This window comes from Chenopodium quinoa, unplaced genomic scaffold (assembly GCF_001683475.1).
Source record: "Chenopodium quinoa cultivar QQ74 unplaced genomic scaffold, ASM168347v1, whole genome shotgun sequence".
Taxonomy (NCBI): Eukaryota; Viridiplantae; Streptophyta; class Magnoliopsida; order Caryophyllales; family Amaranthaceae; genus Chenopodium; species Chenopodium quinoa.
Genome location: NW_018744092.1, coordinates 2733807 through 2753604, shown reverse-complemented (window position 1 = coordinate 2753604; position 19798 = coordinate 2733807). Strand labels below are relative to the sequence as shown.

The window sequence follows — 19798 nt, the reverse complement described above, 5'->3', positions numbered from 1 at the left end:
ACAAGCCGAATTGAGGGACCTTAACTGTAGAGTGTCTTTGACAGCCGATGCTTGGGATAGTGGTTATAAATATCACTATTTATGTGTGACTTGCCATTGGGTAGATGATCAATGGTTGTTACAAAAAAGAATAATACATTTCAAAATGCTTGAATACCCACACACCGGCATTAACATTGCTCACTATTTAATGCAAGCAATAGACGAATACAACCTTCAAGATAAAATGATGTCTATGACTTTTGATAATGCAACCTCTATGACATACACAACTAATCTAGTCAAACAAAATTTAACCGATGTAATATTAGACGGTGATGCTCTTCATACTAGATGTGTTTGCCATGTACTTAACTTATGTGTACAGGATGGAGTTCGGGAAATTGGCCCATACTACAACAAAATCAGAGATGCTATTATGTCTATTAATAGCTCAAACATGAGGTACCAAGAATGGAAGAGTTTTCTAAGACAACAAAAGATAAGGGCAATAAAAATCAAAACCGATTGCCCAACTAGGTGGAATTCCACCTATGACATGTTAACCAAGGCAATTGAGTACAAGGGCCCGTTAACAATATTTTACAACCAAAAATTTCCACAACTGCTTTATATGGTGATGATTGGTATAACTGTGAAAGATATATGCAATTTTTACAGTTATTATATAACATGACGTATTGTTTTTCTTCTGTTTACAATCCTTGTGCTCAAAACTTTCTTTCTAATGCATGTTTACTCGCCCAACTTTTCGCTGATCATCGCAACCAAAGTGATTATGATCAGTATCTTCCAGCAATGAAAACAAAGTGGCGTAAATATTATAGTGAAATTCCTTTGATTTATATTTTTGCATCCATATTAGATCCTAGGCAAAAGTATGAAAACACATTTATGTTAGTTGACATTTATTTTCAATGCATGCTTCTTGACGATAATGTAGAAATGTATAAAAGTAATGTGAAGGATCAGTATTTTGCTTTATATAGAGTCTATGAAGCCAAATATGGCACCGTTCCTTGCTCAGGGCCTTCCCAACCATCCAAAAACGTAAGTAAGAAGGCCAAACATTTATTTTCACAAGCTACTAACTTGATTTCAAGGTTTTCAGGTGATTCATCAATAAGGAGAACGCAAAGCGATGTCTCGGAGTTGCAGATGTACCTGAGTTACGACTTCACCAAAGGCATGGACGACGATGAGATAAACAGTCTCGACCTCCTTGCATGGTGGAAACAACAAAGCAGGAAGCATCCAACTTTGGCGGCAATGGCACGAGACATTCTTGGTATCCAAGTCTCCTCTGTTGCCTCCGAACGAGCTTTCAGCGCATCCGGAAGGGTTCTGGACGATAGAAGAACAAGTCCAAAACCCGAAACACTAGAAATGTGCGTGTGTTTCAAAGATTGGTTGGATGCGGAAAATCGCTCACAAGACCGTTCTTACGAGGACAACGACAACGATGAAGGAACCTCCGCTTCCGACCGTTCGGGTTCGGCTAGTTCCCAATCTTTCCAACTAGCCGATGAAGCCGAAGCCGAAGCCGACGACGAAGACGAGCAAGAAGAAGAAGAAGAATAAACAATTTTTGTATATTGTACGATTTTAATCATTATCAATATTATCATTTTCCAATTTTTGTTTAATACCATCATTGTACGACTTTTATCATTGTACAATTTTCTCAACTCAAGTAATAATAATATGAAGTACGCATTATTCACATCCAAAGTCCAATTTGCCTTTTTTCCCCATTTTGTTATAATTTGTAAATTCATATTAAAAAAAAAAATTATACCAATTACTAATACAAAATTATATTTAATAAATCATAAACATTAAATTTTAAAGTAATAGTATAAAGTAAATATATAAATATAAATATTGAATATACAAAATTATAAAACATAAATATTCAACTTAATTTATTTTATACCTTATAATTTTATAACTTATAACTTATAAAACTTATAATTATAATTTTATAATTTATAAGTTATAATTATAATTTTATAACTTATTAGTTATAAATTTTTATAACTTATAAGTTATAAATTTTTATAACTTATAAATTATAATTATAATTTTATATTTTTATAAATTATATACATTATAATATAAGTTATAATTTTATAACTTATTAAAAAAATAAAAATAAATAAATCTGGAAACTGCCCAGCCCGCAGCCAGCCTGCCAGGCCAGCACGCAGGCCGGCACGTGGTAGGCACGGCACGAGCCCGCCAGACACGAGGGCCGTGCCAGGTTGTGGGCTAGCCTGTGAAAATGGTCGGCATGGCACGACACGAGGTTTTGGGCACGACGACACGACCAGCACGACACGGCGTTGACTGTGGCCCGCCAGGCACGACACGATGCCCACCTTTACATATATTCTTTCCCATTTTCTCTCTTATTTCCCCCACTTGACACATCACACTCTCTTTCCTCCACATCACTTCCCACTATCTTCATCCTCTTATTCATCATCTTTCTTAAATATTTCTAACATCAATGAATATCCTTTCTCATTTTCTCTCTCCTACACCATATATTCCCTTTTTTATTAATACACTCAATTATTATTAAAGTATGTAAAAGATGTTAATAATAATAATAATAATAATAATAATAATAATAATAATAATAATTATTATTATTATTAAATGAACATAAAACACGTCAACTAATACTTTATCACATTAGCACATTAATATAAAATATTAGTAAAAAGATGAAATGCATGAATTAAAAACATGAAATACACGGATGAAAATGAGCAACGAAAATAACATACATAATTAAAAATTATTGAAATGCTAATTTTCAACCGAGCTCCTAGACCTTGCCTATAAACGCTCAACAAGTCGTTTCTTACTGTCACATGGACTTGTCTATTGCGAATCTCCCCTCTTGAAGCTATCAATCTATCGAAATTATCAGGATCATAATGCCCGGGAGTTATGGTAAATATTTTGCATTTCTAGTTGAGGACGACCCTAACATATTTTCAGGTTGTTCTTGGGCGACCTCAAGTGGATTTTTTTTTTTAATTTTTTTTTTAAATAAGTTACCGTTTAAAAGTTATAACCATTATAAAATTTATAACGACAAAAATTATTGCACCACCCAGCTTGTGACAAGTGGCACAACTTAACCCTTGCTTTTGCTTCCACTTGTTGCTACACGCTGCTTTTCATCAAGTTTCCCCCCCTTTTATTAATTAATTTGACACTTGGGACGAGGAGGTTACTTTTTTCCACAAAAAGGATTCCATGCAATCCTTATGGTAAAAGGATCCTCTTAGGATTTTCCTCATCCATGAGGATCCTTTTACCATAGCAAAAGTTGCTCTAAAAGGATGTATATCCTTACTGATGCTGGTGCTTTTATGCAAGTAGTGATACTTTTTACATCATATTTTTCCCCAAAATACTTTTCATCTAGCAATTTATTGACGGTCCACTTTCATGTGACAAACTTTAACTTAATTTCAACGAGGTCATCCTATATGTTAGTAACATATAGCACCTATGCGCTTATAGTTACTCGGAAAAGAAGCGTATGGTTAACCCATTGGAGTTTTTAAAATTCTCCGTTAACGTTCTTTATTTCTTTATTGAAAACTTCTGATTTTGCTTGAAAATAGAGATTTTAAAGACAAAATTACAACATTAACCCCACCATTACCACTCAAAAAGACCTCTATGTCCTATTGAGATGGTTCAGTGTATCTCTAGTTGAAATATATGAATTTTCTCATTAGCCTATTACTTTTTTGTGTTTGTGTACTTACTGGTATTGCATTATGAGCTACTATTTTAGGGGGTGACAAGGAGATTGACTAAACATTAATTACAAAGAAGAAATTGCATGGGCATTCACAATACATTGATAAATTAATCTACACCTTTAAGCACCATTCTTTAAAAAAAAAAAAAAAACAGGGTTTATGATACTCCGTAATGGACTTAAGCAGAAGTTGACGGAAAATTGCAAAAGATTCAAAAATCTTACTCCCATAGTCCCATTTTGAAATTACGCTCCATTACACAAAACATAAACCCTAAAAACCTCCAATAAACCCCTTTTACTCCCCTCAATTTCTCTGTAATTCAACCTTCCCCAAAAATGTTCTCCCCTGCTACTTCTACCAGGAAGAAATCCAGTTACAGAACTTCCAAAGATCATAATGTCGCCCAGATTAAGCCGCTTTCCTTCGATTCTTCGCCAATTACTCCGAATCGTACTTCGATTGCCGACGGTTCGATCCCTAATCGCCCCAATACCGGCACTCCTGCTCCTTGGGCTTCTCGCCTTTCTGTTCTTGCCAGGTTCCTTCTATTATCTTTAATTTCTGATTTTTAGTAGATTTTGTTATATTGTTAGTATCTGGTTTGATTATTGGAAAATTGGTAGATTTTTAACTCGCAAATAAGTGTGCTTTTGGTTGTTTTGTTGGTTATGGTAATGGAAATGTTATGGTATAGGTAATGACAGTAGATTACTATAGTTGGTGTTATAATGTCTAGTAACTGGTGCTTATAGACGATTCATGTTGGAATTGGTTAAGGGCATTGCGTTTCGTTTGGGCGCGATAGAGCAAAATAGTATATTGATGCTTTGGAAATGAGCATGGGCTTATTAGTATATTACAATTTGGAAAAGTTGAACTATGTGTTTGGGGAATGGGGTGCAATGGGATTGGGGTCTTGATAGAAATTCCGTATGAGACAAGTGCGTTATGTTTTGGTTGTAGATATGCTGAATTAGTTTGCAACTCGGCATGTCATGAATCGTTCAACTTTCAAACTTTTTTACGCTGTTACTTAAGCTGCACATTAGAGAAAGGCGATGCAATCGGTTGACAATCCGGTCACCATAGGAAATTGTGGATGTTGAATTTCACATCTCATACAGTTTGCATTTTCTTTTATCTTGGATTATATTTAATGCACCCTATCTATGTTGGAAGCCTTTTGCTTCCTATTGTGCTGTTAACAATCGTAGAATGTATTGTGCAAACACATGTACTCAATGGTGACTGGATTCTGAACAAAGATCAGAGTTAGTAATATTGTCTGATAATTTCTCTCCTATTATATTTTAAATCTTTGCATTTGTTTTGGGAGTATTCTTCTGTTCATGCTGAATTGTATCCTGTTTGAAATAAGCTGTATGATTGAGAATCCCTGATGACTTTTAGGTATGATGCTCGGATTCAGAATTGGACTTGAGAGTCACATGTTGAAAATTTTCAATTTAAATATTGGGATTAGGGACAGCATTTACGAGATAGACACAAGAGTAATGATACTTAAAATTCAACTCTCAATACCTGTGCATCACAAAAGTTGGTATAGGTGCTTACCTTTGAAAAGCATATTCTGTTCCTTAGCAGCAAACAAGCAATAATTTCAGCCTCTCTTTTTCTAACCCTAGTAATCCTTTTGATCCTTGAAATAGGGATCCGTTTGGGACTTTGGGTTGATTATCTTTGTGGCTTGCTAACTGCGTAGAGTTGTGCATCTTTAGAAATTCTAGTGAAGAAGTGACCACTTGCTAAAAAAAAAAAAACAATAATTGATGTCATGGAAGCAGGTCTAATGAAGGGGCTTGTATCTTGAAGCAGTTATTATAGCTGGACTCACTTTAGATAATACGCTTTACTAAATGTAGAATAATCATTTAGCTTATAGAAGGGAAACTTATTTGTTTAATGGCTCGTATGTTGAGGCTTTTTGAATTCAATCCTTCTTCATCATCATCTCTTATCTACCTCCTCCGTTTTTTTAGATGCATCACTTTTCTTTTTAGTTAATAACTTCTCTCTATTTCTCTCCTATCACATGAGTCCCCCCTTTCCTTTCTCTCAATCTCTCTCATCTCCGAAAATTGTCTAGGAGTCCGTGATTCCTAAAGTGATGCATCTAAAAAAAAAAAGGCAGTAAAAATTCTCTGCCGTTGTATTAATCTGCCATTTTCATTGCCTGTTTGAAGTTAGGAGACAGAGGTAGTGTTGCAAGTTCTTATTTGCTATTCCACTGAATTAATGTTATGTGTCTTTTTTTTTGGCCAGAATCCCCCCAGCAAAGAAAAGTGAAGACAATAGAGAACCATCAGAACCTGTGTATGTTGGAGACTTTCCACAAGCTGTTCATGATGAACAAGCTACTTTTCTGCGGAAGACTGTCCCAGGTTAAAGTTACTATTATTATTATTATTTTCATTTTTCTATACAACAACCTTGACCTTTTTCTGGCTACCTGTTGGGAAATTGAACCCTGTTTTTTTTTCCTGAACGGGACACTGTTGGAATTGTTGTGGCAGGTGAAGCGTGCATTGCTGGTGGGATGGACAAGGAAACTGGTTTGTCATGGATGATTTGTGGAAGTAAACTTTTTATATGGAGTTACCTATCACCTGCTGCTTCGAAGAAATGTGTGGTTCTTGATCTTCCTGCAGATATTTCTGAAATTAGCAGTAGAAATGCATACCTTGGTGATACTTGGTTGCTTTGTATCATAAATTGGGACAATGTTCATCAGAGTAGCAGTATAGTAAAGCAGTTGAACTCAGCTGGAGTTGTTTTATGCAATCAAAGAAGTCGAGCTATTGTATATTGGCCTGATATATATTCAAATGACAGGGCTACTTCTGGAATCAGCCTTGCTTCTTCTGAAGAGCTAGGGATCATTTCTTCAATGGAAAATGTTAAGAGTCCTCCAAGTCGACTGCAATCAGACAATAGGCTAGAACGCCTTTCAGCTAATTCTAATTCTTTTACCTCCTTTATCGCCTCTGCCATCCCTTCCTATCACCATGCTTGTGTTGCACTTGCCACTAGCTCCAATGGTGAACTCTGGCAGTTTATCTGCAGACCTGCTGGAATTCTGCGTCAGAATGTTAGTAATATCTTGTCAACTTCTGTTAGTGGCTATAGTCAACCGTCAGGGAGCAAGGGGTATCCTAGATCTCTTTTATGGCGATTTCCATCCCTCCTGACTGGAGAAGCTTCTAGACAGTTTTTCTTGTTGACTGATCATGAAATACAATGTTTCAGCATTCAACTGTCACCTAATCCAACTTTGTTGAAAGTCTGGTCCCATGAAATCATCGGCACTGATACTGATCTAGGAATTAAGGACTTGGCTGGTCAGAAGAGAATATGGCCTTTGGATATTCAGGTAGATGAACGTGGTAAAGAAATAACCATTCTTGTTGCTATATTCTGTAAGGATCGTTTAAGCAGTTCAAGCTACACACAATATTCTCTTTTGACTATGCAATATAAATCTGGTTTAGATGAAGCATTAAATAACTTTACAAATGTAAAGGTGTTAGAGAAGAAGTCTCCTGTACAGGTTATTATTCCCAAAGCAAGAGTGGAAGAAGAGGAATTCTTATTTTCAATGAGATTGAGAGTTGGGGGAAAGCCTTCAGGATCTGCTGTCATACTCTCTGGAGATGGAACCGCAACTGTCTCCTACTTTTGGAGAAACTCAACCATGCTTTACCAATTTGATCTGCCGTATGATGCTGGAAAAGTTATTGATGCTTCAATTTTCCCTTCTACTGATGATACAGAAGAGGGTGCCTGGGTTGTACTGACTGAGAAAGCTGGTGTCTGGGCAATACCGGAGAAGGCGGTTTTGTCTGGTGGAGTTGAACCTCCAGAGCGAAGCTTGTCACGCAAAGGAAGCTCAAATGAAAAGTCTGGTGCAGAAGAAAATAAAAAACTTCTGTTTTCAGCTAGTGTTTCTCCTACAAAAGCTGGTGTAGATGCTCGAGATATTGGTGGCATGCAGAAGGCTGGTTTTACAAAGGTTGTTGGCAGGAATGCTCAAGATGAAGAAGCAGAGGCTTTACTCAATCGTCTGTTTCATGATTATCTCTTGTCAGGCCAGGTTGATGGGTCTCTTGAAAAACTGAAGAATTCTAGGGCATTTGAAAGGGATGGAGAAACTAATGCGTTTGTTCGTGCAAGCAAATCGATTGTTGATTCCCTGGCTAAGCATTGGACAACTACCAGAGGTGCCGAAATTGTTTCTTTGGCTGTTGTATCGAACCAACTAATAGAGAAGCAACAAAAACATGAAAATTTTCTTCAGTTTCTGGCTATATCCAAGTGTCATGAAGAGTTATGTGTGAAACAAAGTAAGTACATTTCTTATGACATACATACATTGTTGTTTTCTTTCTTCTTGTTTGTCTATATATTATTCTAGTTCATGAGTAAGGAAGGGAAGTTATTCATCATCTGTGTCTCCTTTTGATTGGATTCCAGAGTTGCATGGCCCCTATAATTTTTCTTTCTTCCTAACTGGTTAAGAGCAAGACTGAGATTGTGTATGTGGAAAGTTTAAATATTATGAAGTCCTTGGCTAAAAACATCTTGTTTGTGGGCCATAAAATTTTGAGGAAGGAACACATAGTTTTCCGTCATTAACTTTTAGGCATTTCACAGAGATCCACTCACAAGTAATGGTGGATTCTTTCACTTTGACCATGGAGGTTTTCTCTTCTTTTTTTAAGTTATAAAGGAAATTTGGAAAACCGACAATATTATACATTTTTTTTTCCAATATTCCACTCACTGGATCTGAAATTACTATATGCATTTTTGGTTTGAATATGCCTGGCGTTTTGGTCATCCTATCCCTAAGTATTGGGAGATGAAGCATAATTGCATGAAGTTACTATAGCCTGTATCAATGGTTTGTTTTGTACTTCCTATTAGTCAAAAAACCAATTAAGTTGTTGCATATTCTACTGAGATTTGTGGCCCTTGGTTCCTACTCTTAAGCTCGAAAGAATTCTTATCCAATTATTTCTGTTCTTTATCTGACTGCTTAAATAATCTTGAATTTCCATTTGCAGATGGACTCCTTATATAGTGATATGCTGTAATATTTGTTTTATTGTAGTGTTAGTGGGATAGAATTACTCTCCATTTTTATCGTTGGTGGATGAAAATGAAGTAGTTGATTGAATTCTTGCATGTCTTCCTTGCTTTCTTTGTTTGACTAAAGAGCTCCTTGGTTCACCTGTCATCCCTAGCAGAGTTGTCTTGATGGAATAAAATTCAGACAAGATTCACAAGAATCACTAGCCTTAACTTAAAGCCTGGAAGGCACTCTATTCCTTGTTGACTCTGCTGGCCTCTGGATAATGTAATTAGGGGATGTGAAGAAATCAGGGAATTTAAGTAATGGCAACATGGTAAATCAACTTGCAATTATTGTAGGTTGTAAATGTTTTTGGATTGATAGAATTTTTTTTGAGTATGTAAGATAAATCAGAACGCACATGTTTTGAGGTTGGTTTTGTGGAATTCATTTTCATTTTATGACTGTTATAAGTTATCATCTAAAAAGGACTGCCATTAGTAAAATATCATAGAGATCAATGGTATGTGTACTTAAGTTTTGAACTAACCTAATGCTTTACAATGTCAGCAATTCCTTATCACTCTCTTCTTTTGTATTGTTGCTTTTGGTGATTAGATACTTCGTAAAATATGCTAAAGTGACAACCCATGGGCCATGGTTATATTTCATACAACTAGGCAAATTAGAGATTAAGTTCTAGAACCTATACTTGGATGAAAAGCTAGATTTCAATTTTTATAAAAATGATAATGTATGTGTTCAAAAATATCTCTTAGGTGATTGAAAACTACTGCTGTGCCTTGGTCTTTTTTCTCTGTTTTGTCGCATCTCTTCTGTGTTTGGGGTTTATTAATATGTGAATTACTTGTTTTTTCCTTTCCTCTCCTCTTCTTTGGGTATCAAAGTGCCAACTCTGCATGGTCTCTGTCTTCTCAACTGACAATTGCATCATTAATCTGGCGTAATTCTGTTTTCTAGGATATGCTCTCCAAATTATATTGGAAGATGGTGAAAAGCTGGCTGGTATGATACAGCTAAGGGAACTGCAAAACATGATCAGTCAGAGCCGTTCAGTTGGAGTCAGCTCCCAGCATTCAAGTGCCAACGGGGAAGTTTCAGGTTCTTTATGGGATTTGATTCAGATAGTTGGTGAGAGAGCCCGCAGAAACACAGTTCTTTTGATGGATAGGGATAATGCTGAAGTGTTCTACAGTAAGATTTCTAATCTGGAAGAAGTATTTTATTGCTTGGACAGGCACTTGGATCACATTATAAATGTCGGCCAGCCATTTAAGGCTCAGGTCCAGCGAGTTTGTGAACTGTCAAAAGCATGTGTGACTTTACTCCGCAGTGCTGTGCACTATAGAAATGAGCATCATATGTGGTATCCACCTCCTGAAGGCTTGATGCCTTGGTATAGCCAGCCTGTTGTTCGTGATGGGCTCTGGAGTGTTGCTTCTTTTATGATTAAAATTTTGGATGATTCATCTGGAATTGATTTGTCTTCTAAGTCAGATATATGTTCTCATCTGGAGGTGCTAGCTGATGTAGTATTAGAGGCATACGTTGGTGCCATCACTGCGAAAATTGAGCGTGGGGAAGAGCATAAAGGCCTTTCAGATGAGTACTGGAGAAAAAGGGATGCTCTTCTTGACTCTCTCTATCAGCAGATTAAGGTCTTTGTGAATGCTAGATTCCAGGTTTGTTCTCTGTTCATTAAATATCTAGTGAATATTATTGCAAGACTTAGCTTTATTATATGCCTAGTTCCACTTGTTTCTTCTCAGAATTATATTTATCATTTGTGTTAACGAATATTTTTATAAATCAGAAAATGGATAAGTTATGGAGTACCTCTGTCTCTTTTACTAAAAAATGTCTAAGAAGACTACAATTCTACAAATGACCAGCAAAAGATGTGTACTCCATCTTTTCTTGGCTTTCTTCTTAAAAAGGATTGTGAATCAGTAGATTTGGATGGTGGTTTCTTTTGGTAGCCCAATATGCTTAGACGTTTCTCTTCCATTATGACTTGTTCTATTTTATTATGCTCGCTCACATTGCATCCCTAATTCTCCTGTCTCAAAGTGATCCTCTGTCTCTTTTTTTGTCCCAATTATTGTTCCTATACCTTAATTGTGCTACTACACCTTTATTCATCATTAATTTGAAACATTATATACCAAGATGGTGATTTTCTATTATTTCGAGAGGTTGGGTACAAGATAGTACATATGATAAATGTTTAGGAATATAAATAAGTATAAAGTTCTTGGTTTGGACGTTCTATAAAAATATTCCGCTGCGATCTTATTTGAATTAGTCATTATGATGGTAGAATCTCTAGAGGGGACCTTCTTTGATTGATTCAAATTATACAATGAGTGGGTGATAGAGTGATTAGATTACCAAAAAAACATGTGAAACTTGAGTTGGCAACTCCACTATTGATATGCTTGGTCCACTTTTTGAAGATGTCCCCTAAAATGCCTAAATGTCAGATATTTTGGAATAGCTCAAGTTGGCAATTTTGCTCAAATTTGATACTCCCTTCATCCCTACATAGAGTCACATTCACATTTTGCACACCATTTTTAGGAAAGTGAAAAGAAAAAAAATAAGATTATGGGAGTTTGGTTGATCAAAGGTTAATATAAAAATAAGATAGTGGTTTTTGTTGATTTAAAGTGAATAAAAAGAGAGAGATAGTAAGGTTTGGTTGATTATAAATGTAAAAGATATGAATAGATAAAGGTGAAATGGGACATTCATGTGGGACTATACTATAGAAATTGATAAGGCAAGGAGATTTGTTTATTTTTGTTGTCAAATCTCCACTTTCTTCCCAATTGAGCCAGTTCTTGTGTGTTAGAAGAGAAGAAAATATAAGTGAAGTTTAGGTATAGCTTAAATTTGCATATTCTTGTTGACTCACCATTAACTTGGGTATAAGCCTTTTAGCATAAAGCCTCTGATGAAAGCACTCTTCTTATGTTGTGACTATGGTGTATGCTTGAGAACTTTGGTATCATAGTTTGTTTCAGTAAATGCTTGTTGTAAAGGGTTCCGTAGAAGTTGACTGAAGTGAAGATAGGTTGTGATGAAGTCTCTGTTTTATAAATTTTTTGGCCCAGATAGGCATGGTTGGTTGGTTCTCCCACCCCCCCACCCCCCACCCCCACACACACCCCTCCTCTTTTGGAAATTGTTAGTGTCAAGACTGCAGATTTAATATTGTATAACTTTGTAATTTTGTAGGATTCAGCTGATGAGAAAGAACAGAAAGAAGTTGTTCTTAAAGAATTGTCATCAAATTTGTTGTCTGTTGCAAGGCGGCATGAAGCCTATCGGACTCTTTGGAACATTTGCTGTGACCTCAATGATTCCAATCTTCTTAAAGAGCTTATGGTATGGTCTTTATTCTGTTACAGTGGAAAATTTTGTGTTAAATTGCCGAATCTTTGCATCTTTTGCAGTACTTCCTTTTGCTTCTTAATATATCCATTGCTAAACATTTTCCTGATCTAGAAGGTATCTATGGCAAAATTTCACCATGATTATGCTTTGTTAGAAGTAGCTGAGTGGGATGCTCTTTTTCTTTCGTTAATTTATTTATATTTAATTCAAAGGAAATTCTTGCTACTTTATTTATTCATTTTTAATTTTTTCTTACTTTTATTTAAAAAAAAAATGTAATTATGTCATTCAAATTGTAACTTTAAATCTAGAGAATTATTGTGGCTCGATTACCCTTGCACGCTACTCTATGTATTGACTCTCCCAGTATGTTTATCTTTCTTGTAGAGTTTCTAACTGCATAATTTTCATTCTATTCCTCAACATTTTGTTGGTCAATCATTACAGATTTACAGCATTTTGTTACTTGTTTACTAGCCTAGTGGACAATCAATCTTTCTGAAGTACATCTAGCATTTCAAACTTTCTATGTGCTCAAAAGGATGTTGCAGTCTGTAAAATTTTGTTGAAATTACAAGTGTTTGACCAACCTAAAGAAGAACTCTTTTGCCTTCAAAGATGTGAGGATGAAAATTTGAAACTTGACCAGAATGCTGTTGGAAGTCCAAACTTTGGCACAAACTTATGTTCTTGGAAGGATCATAGCATTAAATTACATGCAATGATGCCTGGATCTTTTCTCGCTGCTTCACTTGTGTATGCACAACAGGACTTGTTATGTCCGAAGAACGTATCTGACCTGGCAAAAGACAAGAGGATTTTCCTATTCTCACTAAACTAGAAACCAAATCTTTATATAAATCATAATTACAGCCTCTGATCTGTCTTTTGATGACTCAAAGAAGATGAATATGATTGAAGTTCATTTGGAAAGTTGCATGAACTTGATCTTATGGATCTTCAAGTTTATGCATTAATTTACAAGTAAAGAGAATAAAAATTAAAGCATTGGGTTTTATAAGAGAGGCGATCATTGCTGTGTTGCTGTCGTCACCAACCTGTTTCCAGGGGTGGTCATTGGCTTGCAGAGAGAAAGTAGTCATTGAGTTGTGTCTTGTACACGTGGAAGTCAATGCTGTTTTTCTCTCTCTGGGTGCATTTTATTGCGGGACTTGACTTTTGCCATCAAAATTCTTTCAGTGTATTGTGCTTATGCTCCTTTTTCATTTTAATATGATAGACTGCTACTAATCGAGGAAATCCAAAGGCAGAAGAGAGAGGTCTAATAGAAATAGTGGGTGAGTGCAAAAGAATAGCAAAAGAGAATTTTTTAAGGGGACTTTTTTTTTTTTTTTATATATATTTATTTCTTCATCTTATATCTTAGTAATATCTTGAGATAGAAAACACAGAGTCTGAGAAGAAGAATAATTATATACCGAGAGGAAAAGAGAATAACAGAACCATGGTTCTATGCACAGAAGTGTCAATAAAAAGTTTAAATCATAAGAATATCCATGCCCTTGTGTCCATAACCTCATCTATTAAAATTGGGCATTATTAAGTGGTTATTGTCTCTACAAGTTAAAATTTTCCACTTTGGACTCTAGGAGTTGAATCCATACCCTAGTCCAACATCAGCTTGAGTCTGAGCATCATAGTAAAGATTAAAGGAATGTGTTTATTAATCCCAAATCTTTTCTGGAATACCAAGACATCTGATGAGAGTCTTCATGTGTTCTGCGTTCTTTTGACAATCAATATTTCATTTATAGGCTGTTTGTTTACTTTAAACAAGTGATTGTATGTAGAGCAGCCTCACCTTCCAATTTGCTGAACATCTGCCTTGTGCATTTTGATGTTGATTTATCTGTTTGCTACTCCACCAACTCTCTGAAGTTTGGAATTACAACTGCTGTGATGTTGCTTTATGGGGACTGAATTGCTATTAAACAGATATTTAGTGTTTGAATATATATGGCCCTGAACAAAAACTTTTATCTTGTTAAACAATTTTCATCTTCAATCTGTTGCATCTAGTGTTTGTGTCAGATGCCTTACACCTTGATATTGTTTTTTGCTGTGCAGCATGAAAGCATGGGACCCAGAGGAGGGTTTAGTTATTTTGTTTTTGAGCAATTGTATGAGAATGGACAATTTCCAAAACTTCTGAGGCTAGGGGAAGAGTTTACTCAGGAACTTGTAATTTTTTTGAAGGATCACCCGGATCTTCTGTGGCTTCATGAAATTTTTCTTCATCAATATTCTGGTGCTTCGAAAACTCTTCATGGTTTGGCACTCTCTGGAGATGAAAGATTGTTTTCAGCTTCTGAAAAGGAGACAGAACTAGATTCTAGAAAAACAGACTTAACATTGTCCGAAAGGAAGCGTCTCTTGCATTTATCAAAGATAGCTGCAATTGCAGGTTTGACTCACTGCCTTTCATTGTGCAACACTTTGCTCTTATTTTTATTAAAATTTTAAGTGCACTGCTCCTTTCAATTGCTTATTATCTATTAAAACTGTTTAAACTGATTCTATGTGCTGTACTTCCATCTGTGCTCTGGGAAGATTCAGAATTTGCAATTTTGAAATTGAAGTGGTTTTATATCAACAACTTTATCCTTATATGAGTGTATGAAGGGGGAGTTATATCGGGAGGATTGGAGGAGAGGAAGGGATGGGAAAAACAGCTGTTAAGCTCGTAGTCTTTGCCGTATTCCTTATCTTGTGTCTTCATGAGGCCTACATTTGACTACAGGCTTGCTATCTAGTTCTGCACAAAGTAGATCATTCTTGAGATACTTTTTATCAATGTATTGTAATTTTTGATTGACATAGGTGTTTTAGCCTTTATTTATTGAGTAGTATGGTCTTGCTTCAATTAAAGGTAGAGATTGTGATCAATATCAAGCCATTAAACCTGTGATACACTTGACTGACAGAACTTTGGCACTTTATCTGAATAATGGACTGCACTCACAAATACCTGTGCTGTAATTCATTTTCTTTTTATGCATGTCATGGACTAAGCTACCTGGATTGTTCGATTTCTGGTCCTATCCATGTCAACATCCATGACACAGATCTCAACACTAAATTTGTGACCCTCCAATTTCGGGTCAGAAGTGAACCTGGAGGTAAAGGAAGATAGCTTGATAGGAGAGTTGGAGTAAAGAATAAAAATTAGGTGTGATTTGTAGAGATGTGAATCTTACATACAAGCTTGAGGATTTTGAAGAAATGAAAATAGTATCAGAATATGAAGTTTAATGGGTGATCAAAGATAATACTAGTTCTAGGCTCATTTATGAATTAATGAATGGAGTGCGGATGGTTTGCATTAAAAATTCAGACAAAGAGAAAAATGCGATCCTATTAGACTTCTATAGAAGACATGGTAGGGACTAGCATTGAAGGTTTTGTCAAAAACTTAATTCTTTCACAGATGGATGCAAGTTTAGGGAGGCCATTGAAAAAGTAGGGAACGTGGGCTGAACTCTTGATGGGATTAGTAGGCACTTGGCTCTGCTAGTGAAGTTCCATTTTTTTGAGGTTATTGTGAAAGCATAAACTCCAGCTACATATCTCTTGTTTTCAAGCATCAATCTATTAAGGTTGGGGATTATTCAACATTTTTTTTGCTTGAGCTTTTGAGATTGTCATGAAACTGCTGGTTGATAAGTTTAAGGGTGTTGCTCTTCTATTGTGTTTTTGTGGGGGAACACAGATCTTGGATGTGTTTCTTGAGGTTTTAGATAAGTTTTGTTGGAATGTAATGAGCATGGTTGTGTTTTGAGAGGCTGAGTTGGGCCTTTCTTGATATGGTGCATGGTGGGGGTGGTCTGGTCATATGGTGAGCATTAGATGTGCTAGACAGAAAGGTTGCTCTTCTAATATTTACTTTGTCCTACCCAAAATTCTCTTCTCTTGGGCATATATTTTAAGGGTTCAAGGGTTGGTGTCTTGGAATGTCTTTCTTATTAGAAACTGTCCTCAGTCCTATTAACATTGGGTATCAAGAGAAATTATGGGTTGTTTGGAGGTGGGTGCAATGCTTTTATCTCTTAGGAAATTCTGTCTTTTACTCTGTTGGGTGAATTTAGGATAAGAAATGGTCAGTGAATTAGTTTTTCCTCCATTGTTTCTCTTGATGGAACTTTGTTCACTTTGTTGTGTAAGCATTAAGTCTTCATGGATTGATGGGACAATAATTTTGGAGGAAGTTGTTTGTGGGAGTCTTGGTCTGTCTTTTGGAAATGTTATAGATACTCTTGGGGGTTTTGTAGGCGCCAAGTTGAAGTCATGGTGCAATTATTAAAGGTCATACTGTGGTGCATTTGGCAAGATAGAAATACAAGAATCATATTGGGCCCTTTTTACAGCGCAATTTGCTGTGATAGGGTCTGTTCAGAATTTTTACTGCTACTACTGAATCAAGTGTCCTGTACAAACCCTCTAATGTAAGACTTAACATTTACAATTTGGCAGGCAAAGATGCAGTCTATGAAGCAGAAATAGAACGTATTGATGCGGACCTGAAGATCTTGAAGTCACAGGTATCTTTAGATAGAACATGTTTACTTGGACATTTCTGATAAAATGTTGGTGCTTGTTTTGTAAGGCTTGATGAGCCCAATGCTTTTATGTTTCTAATTCTATTGAACGTGAACTAAATTCAATGTGTGACTCTTGGTTGACCATATCCTTGTGAAAGCTGTTTCTATCGTGTTTCAAAATGTAGGACATGATTAGTTCTAATCTTAATTTCACAACGTAAAACTCTCAAACAGGTATATTCCTTCCATTCCATATTAACTATCGTCTAAGATTAGACACATTTTTTAGAGTTGTTAGTTATGGCATTGATAAAAAATACTCCATTGTGAATTGGTGCTTTCAACAAACATATCATAGTGCATTGATGACAGACAGTATGGATTATGGAACAATAAGGTTAGTTATTGTAGAATAGAGTGAGTTTCATTTAAAGCCTATAATTACAACTTTTTTCCTAACCTGTAGCCATTTAATATGATGTGCTAATGACATACCCGTCAAATGGGATTCTCTTCTTTTTAATTTATCGATTATTTAATCTCTTCGCAAGTTTTAAATGCCCTTTGATTTAAGTGGAGGTCGCTTTTTTATTGTGCAAAATTTGGTTCATTCTCAAGTGTTCTTTAATCAAATTCATATCCTTACCAAAAATTGAGGTATGTACTGAGCGGGTTGATACCAAACTCGTGATTTAGTAATCTTCCTTGTCACCATACTTTGATGTTTCATCATTGTCATCTATATGCTGAAACCTGCTATTTGCATCGCTGTCAAGTCTGTCATAGTATCATCTCCCTATCCTTGTTAGTTATTGGCTGCTTGATAACTTCCTGTCATCTTCCTATCCTTCCAAAAACTAAGGAACTGAATAAAGTTTTTTTCACGCATAGTTAGATCTGGGACATCTTATCTTTCTACTTTGTGCTTGTGCTTCATCCTTTAATTAGTTAAGATTGCCTATGGCAGGAAGATATCTTGGAACTATATCCTGATGACATAGAGAAGCAGAAAATTGGACAACGACTCCTCCCTCCTTGGGATCTTATCAAACTGTGCCTCAAAGGTCAAACACCAGAGCTGTTGTTAAGGGCTTTTGATGTGTTTGCCTGGACTAGTTCTTCCTTCCGAAAATCCAATAAATCACTTCTAGTAGATTGCTGGAAAAGTGCAGTTGATCAGGATGACTGGGAAAAGCTCTATCAATTTTCCATCACGGAAGGATGGAGTGATGAGGACACAATGCGGGTTCTGCAGAAGACTATGCTTTTCCTGGCAGCAAGGAGGTGTTATGGACCGGAATCAGACATTTACGAAGGAAGTTTTGATGAAGTGTTGCCATTGAGGCAAGAGAGCAGTGAGCTGTCAAGTTTGAAAGATTCTAGCTGTTCCGTTGAAGCAATCTTGATGCAGCATAAAGACTTCTCAGATGCTGGCAAGCTAATGCTAACTGCTCTGATGTCAGGAAGTGCTCAAGTAGATACTAGCAGGGCCGATGGGCCAATCCCCATGGAGTAGCAGCAGTTGGATGATTGTGATGATGTAAGGGAATAATTTAGTATGCTGTAACTGAGGGTTAACATCCCTTCTAAAAGATTAGCGAAAGAATATTCGATTTAACATAGCTTTTACTGTACATATGAAAACTCTCTAGACCAGATTTTTGAAAGGTCTTATGGAGTTACGGATGTACAATTTTGCTAGAATCTATCGACAACAAATTTAGAATGTGTTGAAATTATGTTTATGGAGCAAACATTAGTTATTCCCTAAAAATGATCCAGATGCATACTGTACTGATTCAGCCTTTAGAGACACCTGGTTTGGTGGGTAGCGGCTGAATGCAAGAATGGTTTGGTTGATAGTTCGATAGTGATTGACTTAATAAAGTTCTGCATTTTTCCTTTTGCCAAGCTGTGTTATGGTGTTTTTTGCATAATCCATTCATATTGGAGTGTATGATTTCCATGAAATCGGTTGAACTGTTGAATATATGAAGTTTTCAAATGTATTAGTGAGTACTTACTTTTTATCATTCTCATACAATATTCTCTACTTTTATTATTTCCATAAAATATTTACTACTTTTATCTTTTCCATGTGATATTCCTCAACTATTCTCATCCTTCTTAATTCTCGTGTTTTTTTTAAGAAATAAGCTTGTAATTAAGTGAAAGAGGGAATACAATGTTTTACAAATCTTGATAATTGGAATGAGATTAATTTTTTTATAATATATATATTTTTTTGATAAAAAAAGGTAGTTGAATTGTGATTACTCCATATAGGAAGAAAAGTTAAGTTAGTGCATTGGACTATATAGATATCTATTGAATTGCCCCTTAAGACCTTAGTTTTGAATTTTCAAGTCGGGTTCGGGTTCATATTACGGAGTTCATAGTCATATTCTTAAACTTTAAATTGGGATTCAACTTTGTCATCTCTTACAAAAACCCTCTTTCAGGCGAAAGTAACAAGAGAAAGAAAACTGAACGAATGTGTATTTGTTGAACTCGCAGCCTAAATGGTCTGGATTTTTTTTCCAATTTATTTATTTCATTAAAATTAGGTTAAGTGAAAATGGATTCAATGTGATTTGTTTATTAAAATGATAAATGACAGCAATGGCGCTCACCTTACAACGTTATACTTATTCATTTGATCGGAAAACAGATCGGAATTGCCTCTTCAATCAAAGGTGATATTTTTGCATCTTTATATCCCTAATTTATTTTTTTGAATTTTGGAAATTGTGCCTGCTTTTAAAATTTTAATTTTGTGGTAATGACATTTGCATATTTAATATTCATTTTTGGGCAGCCTTGGAATTCATTTTATAAAATTTGGCAAAATTAGATCATAAATTGTTTATTTTTTCGAGAGAAATCCTATATTGTTAGAGAAATTTTGATTTTTAACACCATAAAACCAAAAT

The 19798-nt window shown here is 35.7% G+C and overlaps 1 protein-coding gene across 1 annotated transcript; it reads left to right on the top strand.

Annotated features, from left to right (window-relative positions):
- The first annotated feature begins 3986 nt into the window (after positions 1-3986).
- On the top strand, positions 3987-18776 carry LOC110691849 (nuclear pore complex protein NUP133-like). The gene is made up of 8 exons (XM_021868812.1): positions 3987-4332; positions 6078-6196; positions 6329-8155; positions 9868-10589; positions 12148-12297; positions 14395-14731; positions 16798-16865; positions 17833-18776. Exons 1-8 carry the CDS (start codon positions 4130-4132, stop codon positions 18379-18381), a joined length of 3975 nt encoding a protein of 1324 aa, XP_021724504.1. The 5' UTR covers positions 3987-4129; the 3' UTR covers positions 18382-18776.
- Positions 18777-19798: the final 1022 nt, after the last annotated feature.